At 43.3% G+C, this 9,615-nt stretch overlaps 1 protein-coding gene across 1 annotated transcript; it reads left to right on the forward strand.

The window, feature by feature from the left end:
- Positions 1-4,214: 4,214 nt before the first annotated feature.
- LOC125456345 (regulator of G-protein signaling 21-like) lies at positions 4,215-9,367 on the forward strand. The gene is made up of 5 exons (XM_048539382.2): positions 4,215-4,414; positions 5,761-5,856; positions 7,048-7,109; positions 7,485-7,651; positions 8,742-9,367. The coding sequence occupies exons 1-5, from the start codon at positions 4,302-4,304 to the stop codon at positions 8,994-8,996; spliced, it is 693 nt and encodes a 230-aa protein (XP_048395339.1). The 5' UTR covers positions 4,215-4,301; the 3' UTR covers positions 8,997-9,367.
- Positions 9,368-9,615: the final 248 nt, after the last annotated feature.

A 9,615-nucleotide genomic window follows, 5' to 3' on the forward strand; every position in this document is an offset into this window, starting at 1 on the left:
GCAGATATTCCTAGACAGCCTTACAACTCTTGTGCTTGCACCATCTTTAAAAGGCCGTTGTGCACCTGGACAGCCACTGGCCATGTGGCATTGCCCCTCACTGGCAAACATTATGGCACAGTAGGCACATGATCATGCTGCCCACACTATATATCTGACATGGCTGATACTCCCTCGCACTTCCAGCCCCAGTCTCACACCTTTGTTGCTGTTTGACCACCAGGTCACACAGTTTCTCTGCCCTTAGCTATATCCCACCTAAACACCCTCTCTAAGTCACTGAGAGTTTGCTTCTGATATCCACTGGAGACCCACATTTTGCAACTGTCCAGTAAGGGAACATCACATTCAGACAAGCAATCAGACAAATTTAAACATGAGCTTTAAATTACAGCCAGCAAAAGCAAACACAAACAGAATGGGTAATGGCTGCAGTTCACCCCCACAACACAAACTATTACGACCAACAACTGGTAATAATCCACAATGATCTGTTGCCAGGTCCTGTTTGGCTTGTAGCATTCAATGTAACTGAGCTCTGTCAGGCACAAGAACAGCTTCCTCCTCTACAATGTCCTCTTTGTCTTCCTTGGAAAACTTCCATTCTCCCTGTCCTTCGGCATCCAGCACACCACCTCATTGCCAGTTCCCATTGTTCACAGCACAATATTCCAGGAGGATGCTACACACTGTCTGTCCAGTTTATACATCTCAGATCGGTCTAAGCAGCAAATCTGCATCCTCATCAGAAATAAAAGCAGAAGTCGCTGGAAAAAGCTCAGCAGGTCTGGAAGCATTGGCGAAGAGAAAGCAACGTTAATATTTTGGATCCAGTGATCCTTCTTCAGAACTGATTGTAGCTGGGAAAATGTTGACATAGATGCTGAAGTTGCGGTGGGGTGAGGAGAGGGGTGTAAACGTAAGCCGGACATGGAACCCAGAGAGAGAGTTAAAAATGGTTGAGCAGGCAAATAAATAAGTAAAGGGCAACCTGGGGAATCAGTAACTGCTAACGGGGACCATTAGTAGCTGACAAGGAGTTGTGTGCTAACTGCCCATGTGATGACAAGGCCTGGTGTGTGGTCATTGGGGTAAGGACATGGGACAATGTGCTTGGGCCCTGAAATTATTGACATCAATATTGAGTCCTGAAGGCTGCACATTCCCAAATGGAAAATGAGATACTGTTCTCTCAACCGACGCTGATCTTTGCTGGAACACTGCAGCAAGCTTGAGGCAGAGATGTTGGCCAGGAAACACGGTGGTGTGTTGAAGTGGCAGGCAACAGGAAGCTCAAGGTCATGTTGTGGACAGAATGTAGGTGTTCTGCAAAGTGGCCACCCCAGTCTGCATTTCATCTCCCCAGTATAGAGGAGACCACATTGTGAGCAATGAATGCAGTAGACCAGAGTGAATGAAGTGGAGTTAAAGCGCTGCTTCACCAAGAAGGTGTGTCCAGGGCCTTGGATAGTGAGGAATCTGTGAGTGCATGGGAAGGTGTTGTGGGGGTTGGGGAGTTATTGGGAGTGGACCAAGGTGTCCTGGAGGGAGCATTTCCTGCAGAAGGCTGACAAGGGAGGGAACGAAAAGATGTATCTAGTGGTGACATCTTGCTAGAAGTGGCAGAAATGGTGGCTAATGATCCTTTGGATGTGAATGATTGTAGGGTGGTAAGTTAAGACCAGGGGGACCCTATTGCTATTATAGGAGGGAAGAGAAGACCCATCATCAGCCCAATCCTCTGCTCCACCATGGCCTGATTGGAGCATGTACAGCAACTTGGGGAAGGTGTTACACCCAGTGAGTGACCAACACATTACGTCAAGAAGGGAGCGTCTGCTCTGTTCTGCTCTGATATTTCCCCCATCCAGACCCACATCAATCATTTACCCTCTCATTGCATTCACTACAGCCCTCCATTGTACACACATGAAATATAATGATGCGTCCTTGTTCCAAATCACACTTGGAAGTTTCACAAATGATGCGACAATCTTGGCTACCATTTACCTCTTTTTAAATCATTGCCACTAACTCCTGCATCATTAAAATGACAATATTAGACCTGCAAGCACTGATGCTATGGTGCAAGTCACCATTGAGCAGAATTCGAAGGCTTAGCACATTCATTCTGAATGCATTGCAAATGGGCAAAGGAATTATTGCAAATGTGGCTGGAGTTAGCGAACATTTTTTTCATGTCTTTGGCCTGTCAATGTCCTGGCATCCAGCAGACGTGGGTCTCATGCTTTGACCCATCAAAATGCCCCTGACTCTCAGGATTTTCCAGTTGTATTTTGCATCGAGGGAATGGCAGGGAGATGCAGCTCACTGTAGGCACCATCTGCAGTGGGCTCTACATTGTCACCAAGCTCCCCTCAGAGCCTGCATGTCCTCTTTTATCCTGCACTACCCAAAAATATTGAACTTCACTTCTAACTGTCCTCCGTGCCCCTCAACCCTGATATTGCACCTTGGTGATGCCATCTACAGAGGCCATGATGGCGGTCACTACCACCCTCCTGTAGACTATTATACCCTCCAATGCTGTGTTGCCTACACACCTTGAAGAGTGGCCTCTTGGCATAACTAACCAGAGCTCTGAACATTGTTTTTACAGCTCCCTGCTGACTGTTGTCCACTCCCCAGACTGTCCTGGACAAGTCCCCTGACCATTCTGATGATTGACAGCTTCCAAGTCCCTGGACTGAGTACACGGTATAGCCATGAGTAACATATTGATACCCATGCCTGACAGTGGACGCCCTTCTTTGAACGGAAGGCCACCATGGCCATCTGGTTGAATAAATGTGCAGTGTGTTTGCTGCACAGGCAGCTGGCTCATGCTGCAGTTTTTAGATTGATGTCTTGGCATGCTGTATCACAACATACTTAACACACCCCCATCACCAGACAGACCTGACAAACAGCATGTCTGTGCAAAACAGCATGTCAATATGCCAACATGTCAGACTTTGGGGTCCATCTGGAGCACCGACATGCCAGTGGGTGTGGCGTGGCAAGGAAACCAAGAGCATGCAGGTAGGTGCTAAGTCAGCAGGCATTAACAGAGCAAGTAGGCAGCCCTGAGATGCAGCCTGGTCCGCTCTCTATCCCAAGTGCCCCTCCCTGCTTGCAAAGTGACTCTCCAGCAACCTTTCAATATTAGTGTGCCCTGAGCTCCCTGAGCATCTAGCAAGTGGATCAGGGAGATGCTATGAGGATTGTGGGGGATAATAGACATTAATATCTACGGGCGAAGGGTGGCACAAACCGTGAAGGCCCTCATAAGATTTTGTCTATCGTCTCTTATAAATCCAAGCTGACTTTCATCTGTTAGTCCATATCCTTTCATATGGCTATGAGAGAGTCCCAGGTTACTCTCTGTAAAATTGTCCAAAGTTAGTCTGGCTGGCATGTAGTTGCTGAGTTTATCTCCCTTCTCTTTTAAACAGGAGTTTTCAAGTTTCAAGTTGTCAGTCCTCTGGCATCATCCCTTTAAACAAGGAAGCTTGGAAAATTATGACCATAATCTCTACAATGATCACCCCACTTCCCCGAGTAACCTGAATGTATGGCATTTTTGAGGACTGGCTTTCCCCTTCTTTTAAGCTACTCTTGCTTCGTCTATTTTTACCCTTTCCAGTTTAACTACAACCTCCTCCTGGTCCTCGGCAACCCAACCCTTACCCCCGTTCGCTAGAGAAGCGATCCACCCGAGAAAACATGCAAATCTCACTCAACAGTCGCCTTGGCTTCACAAGTGAAACTTTGCCCGCTTCCCTGCCTCGTCTGGCTCTCCAGCAGAGGCCGCGAGAGGAGCTCATGAAATGTCTAACGCTGGTTTATTCAAACTGGCCGAGGACTGCAGCTCTGCAGAGAGCATCCTATCCAGTCAAGACAGGTGCTGTGTTAGTTCGCACAATAGTGCACCAGAGTCTGACAACTGGTTTATTTATGTTTTTATGTTGATCGTTATCGATTCACAGTTAGTCCTAATGCAATGCATATTTTTAACTGCTGACGTCAGACGCGAAGTCTCTGAATGCTTATTGTGGTTTGACAGAAGTTGCAGGTTAGTGGATAATAGGTGCAAAGCTTTTTTTTGCTCTGGAGCCACTGGAGCTCATCTCCTGAAGTCATTGAACTGGGAGGGTCCAAGCACTCAGCAGCCAATTAGCTCCCACAAAGTCGCTGGGCTTGTAGCTTTTGTAACCTGCTTGAAGCCAACGCTGACTGAATACTCATAACCCGTGCACCAGGGAAGGGGAGTATCTGCGTCTCCAACTCCGGGAAAAATCATGCAGACTGTACTGTTCTTGTTCCCACAGCTCAACCTGTCAGCTCCCAAAGAAGAGCCATACAGGATCATGAAACAGGAAAACCAGGAGGGGAAAGGCGAGAATAAAAACAGGTAATGTAGTGCAATATGATCTGAAAGATTCCTGGATTGTGAAAGCAGCGGCTTTGATATCTCTGGCTCTAAAGTTTTACAATGGGGTAGACATCTAGAATAAACTGCAAATATAAGCTCATCGCAAAAGTTTAGCTTTAACTGAGTAAGTACATGACAATTTAAAGTACAGAACAGTATTATTGGGTTTTTTTGTTGTCATTTGTTTTGCTAAGCTGATAATCGCGTCTGCCCCCTTGTTGAGCAGGCCAGAATCTGTTCATCTGGAATAACTGCAAATATAGTCACCACAAAGGTTTATCATTTAACTAAATTAATAGCACATGACAATTTAAAGCACAGGACAGTATTATTCATCTATTTTGTTTTGTTCAGCCGATAAGCTGTTCCATTGTTGAGCAGATCAGAATGAACACGGAAATGTGTTTAATAACAGTGCTTCAAAAATGCATTATTTTTTCGAAGCACCGTTCAGACCTGTTTTGTGAGTTAATGTTGGTCTGTGAAGTATGCTCCTGCTAACAGTAAGGCGGTTTGGATGAGGAGAAGGATGAGTGTTCATATTTTGCAAATGGGGCTTACTTGTTGTAGTGAATACTTGGTATAGAGCCCCCAAATTCAATAATGAAACCAGTGAAGAATTTTGAAGATAACGGTGTGGAGCTGGAGGAACACAGCAGGCCGGACAGCATCAGAGGAAAGCTGACGTGTCGGGTCGGGGCCCTTCTTCAGAAATTTAGGAGAGACTTCTTTACATGCTTGGGGGTCAAGATGTGAAAATTGTTGCCACCAAAAGTGATTGAGGCAAATGGTGTAAACGAGTTAAGAGAAGTTGACTATTTACGTGAGGGGGAGAAGGAAGGGTGTTAAGATGATTGAGCTGCCTTGTGTGAAGTATGGACCAGTACAGCTGAGTTCTATTTGTATTGTCCATTCTAGCTAAATGTTTTCGGATCAGAAACATTGTAATAATTTTAGCTTAACTTTTCAACTCGAAATATTCTGCACGACTTGCCCAGCCACCCTGTTCTGCATTGATTTCAATGCACAGTGTTTCCTGATGAATAGGTAAGGTTAAATTTGCTCCCTTCCTCCCCCACTTTCTCTTAAACTCTATACACTTGTATATTCATTGCCTTGGATATAATATTGTGTTTTAATGACAGAACATTCTATTGTATTAACCGATACAAGATTGAATAGTTATGGTTCAGTTGGAGGAAATGGTGAGGGTGCACAATTTTTTTTATATACAGCGGTAATCCGCTGACTGGAAACAGTACTGTTTCCAGACTGTTGCTTGACTAGTCAAACCTCATACAATTTACCAACTTTATATTTTCCAGGCTTAAAGAGAAGCGGAATCGGTTAAGCCTCCTTCTTCAGAAGGCAGAATCTCGGGAAATCTTTGTACCATGCCCCAGTAAACCTGAAAAGTCAAAGTGAGTTTTGCTGTAGTACTGGTTTTCTGAACCGTGCCTTTATTTTGGGGCGGCACGGTGACTCAGCCGTTAGCACTGTTGCCTCACTCTGCTAGTGACATGGGTTTCCAGCCTCGGGCGACCGTCTGTGTGGAATTTGCACGTTCTCCCCATGTCTGTGTGGGTTTCGCCTCGGTGCCCTGGTTTCCCCCATAGTCCAAATATGTGCACATTAGGTGGATTGGCAGTGCTAAATTGCCCCATAGTGTCCAGGGATATGCAGGCTGGGTGGATTAGTCATGGGGAATGTAGTGTTACAGGCATAGGGTAGGTGGGGCTGGGTCTCGGTGAAATGCTCTTCAGAGGGTTGGCTTGGACTCAATGGGCTGAATAGCCTGCTCGCAAACTGTAGGAATTCTACAATTATTGATCAGTTTTTAAAAGGGGGATAAAACTCAGGATAAGTTCGAGCATTGTTAAATAACCGAATACGCTAGCTTTTGGAACATTTTCTTTGCGAGGGAATGCCGTGCACTTGCGGTCTGTTTGTTTTTCATAAACTCGAAACAGTCTCTTCCTGTGGCTGTACACTGACAACTAGTCTTGTCTGAACGGGCTGCATTATTTAAATGTAGCCGCAAACTAAAAGGAAGCGAAGCCATACTTTGTTCCTGTTGGAAACGCTTAATTGCTAAGATTCCAAGCATGTACATACCTATAGAGTAACAAATTATTAATTCTGAAGTATATTTCTAACCAAACAACATGCTGGGACTGGGGGTTGGGTGCGGATGTTCTCTACAGACTTTCAGATACTTGGCCACCTCAGTTCGATAAGACTTTGCCTACATCTCATCTTGACGGCTATCATTGTTATGTGGTCAAGCGTTGCTGATGGCTGCTGTTGACAATGGTTTTAAAAAAAAACGATTAGCGGTCAGTCTCAATTGCAGCAAATAAACACCAAACCCTGTACTTCTACACTGAACTGTTTTGCAGCCGTACTGAGAGTTAGGTTGAGGCTCTGAATCAATTTTTCTGCAGCCTGCATAATGCAAGGAAACTTTCCATTTGCATCAACAAGTTCGCCGAAGCGAAATGCGGATCATGATCTTTTTGCACCTGCAAAACAATCGTTTTACTTACCCTATTAATCATTGTTGTTTTTAATAAATTTTGAGATTCATAAAAATTTATTTCCTTTTTCCCTAGTGCCCCTCCTGACGAGCCCACTAAATGGAGTGAGTCACTGGACCAGCTCTTAGCGCATAAATGTAAGTATTACTTATTAACTCTGGGTAAAAAAAATGGATTACCAGCAAGGCAGTTGCTGACAGTATTTATCAATAGATGTAACGGCTGGAGTTAATATGACGTGAAATGTTTCAAACTCAGCTTACTTAGATCTGTTGTAGAATGCATAATCGTTAAATTTCTGTAAATGGGACCTCCAATTTGTGGTTGGATTGTGGGCCCATTCCAAAAGATGATCGATATGCACCTTACTTTTAAATACAAAAGGAACAGAGCATGCTAGAAGAATAACTTGCTACTAAGTTGTCTTTGAAAGTATAATAACTAACCAGTGCGGTTAAACATGCAGGTGGAATAAATATTTATAGTTGCCCTCATTCTGTTTTCTCCTAAAGCTGGCTTGGGTCTCTTTCGAGCTTTTCTACAGTCAGAGTACAGTGAGGAGAACATCGAATTCTGGATGGCCTGTGAAGACTTCAAGAAAACCAAATCACCTGCAAAACTAGCCTCTAAGGCAAAGAAAATCTATTCAGATTTTATCGAAACTGATGCCCCAAAAGAAGTAAGGAACAGATTGTAATTCTGCAATAGATTTATTAAGATACTTTTTATGAGGAAGCAGATTTAAGAAAATTGAATATTTATGACAATCATTTATCTTTAGAGCAGTTTTCTGGAATATATACCTGAAAGAGCGGCGAATGTAGATTCAATGGAAATATCCAAAAGAGGCTGATAAACACTTAAAATCTTACTGACAAAATTGGGAATAGTGTTAACTGGCATAGACACAACAAGCTGAATCCACTCCCTTGTGTTTTAGACTGAATTAGTGCGTTTCAATGTATGGAGGGCCCTCCATTGTGCAGAATAATAGAATGCAACAAAATAGTAACCAAAAACCTCAATCACCAAAACTTCAGTGATCCAGCAGCCTGTTTAGAATGCGAAATGAACCTTTCTACCATTTCGTGTACATGGAAAAGTCTGAACGGGAATGAACGACAAAGTCATCGGACTATTTTCCCATTTCCCTTTTTTGGTTTGTTTGGCTAGTTTGTTCTCAGACCTTCAAGGTCCTTGCTTCAATCAGGCCACCTTGACTGTCTGGAGTTTGCATGTTCTCCCTGTGTCTGCATAGGATTCCACGGGGTGCTCCAGTTTCCTCCTGTAGTCCAAAGATGTGCAGGTTAGGTGGGTTGACCATGGGAAATGTGGGGTTATGGCGATAGGGTGGGTTGGTCTGAGTGGGGTGCCCCTTGGAGGGTTGGTGTGGACCAAATAGCCTCTTTCTGCACTATAGGGAATCTATGATTCTAGCTTCCCTTTGAAAGGAGTCTTTTTCTTTCGTAAAGCCACCTTATTTTCTTCAAAGTCAAAGATCTTTCAAACCGCAACATAAAAAGCAGTCAGAGTTAGTTGCACATGTGACTGGAAATGGTGTGAGAATTGCACTTTATATTTAGTTACAGTACAAAAAAAGTGGACTGTTAGAAATCTTTGTCTGATGTGATTATAAAATGATAATGTGGGATAATGTGGGCACAGCTTATGGAGCCAAATGCATATAGTGGCCAGGAAGGTAACTGGATGATTTTTTTTTGAAAAAAAGTCAGTTCTTTAACTAACTCTATACTAATTCTACTTCACAGGTGAACATTGATTTTCATACCAAAGAGGTGACTAAGAAGAATGTTCTGCTACCTACTTTATCCTGTTTTGACTTGGCACAGAGTAAAGTGCACACCCTGATGGAGAAAGACTCTTATCCCAGATTCCTCAAATCACAGTTTTACAGGGATTTGTTAAAGCAAACACAGGTTGAGAATAACGGGCACAGACGGCGATCCCAGTCCTTCACATCAGCTGGTCTCCTTCAAAATTCAGAATTCACCGCCTGGCTTTAAACAAACAAACTTTTTTTAAAAACAAAAACGCTATTTGCAGTGACTTTTTGGAAACAAGCTTCCTGCAGCCTCCCTGGCTTCATCCCTGCAGCATTCAAATTTACCCGGGAATGCTTGTCACTTGAAGAACCTGGAGTCTTTTTAATAGTTTGGATTATTTGAAGAATATTTTTAGCGAATTATGATTCTATTTAAAAGATGCATTGTTAATTTAATGAAGTTTGAAATACTACGTTAAGTAACACATTTGTAAATCTTGAAACCTTACCATGTGTATAAGTTATTCTTTTCTTTAGTGCTGTTAATATATTTAATATTTGTATTATCCTTTTCTTCGAACCTGTGTTTGTACGCACTATCTAGCACAGTGCTGATGAAAGAGTCAGTCGACTGATGTTGACTTTCATTAAATGGAAAGTATATTTTTCATTTTGATCTTATTCATTGAATTATCCCTCTTTTTGCCCCTTTCCAACAAAAAAAACATACCTTTCTATTCTGAACCCCTTCTATTTTCTGCTTTAAAAGGATGAATTTCACACAACTGAGCGTTAGCACTTGTTTCTGGTGCTGCATCGTGCTGGTGGGCTCATTTGCCCCTGACAGTTTGGGGTCACAG

This window comes from Stegostoma tigrinum, chromosome 8 (genome assembly GCF_030684315.1).
Source record: "Stegostoma tigrinum isolate sSteTig4 chromosome 8, sSteTig4.hap1, whole genome shotgun sequence".
Lineage (NCBI taxonomy): Eukaryota > Metazoa > Chordata > Chondrichthyes > Orectolobiformes > Stegostomatidae > Stegostoma > Stegostoma tigrinum.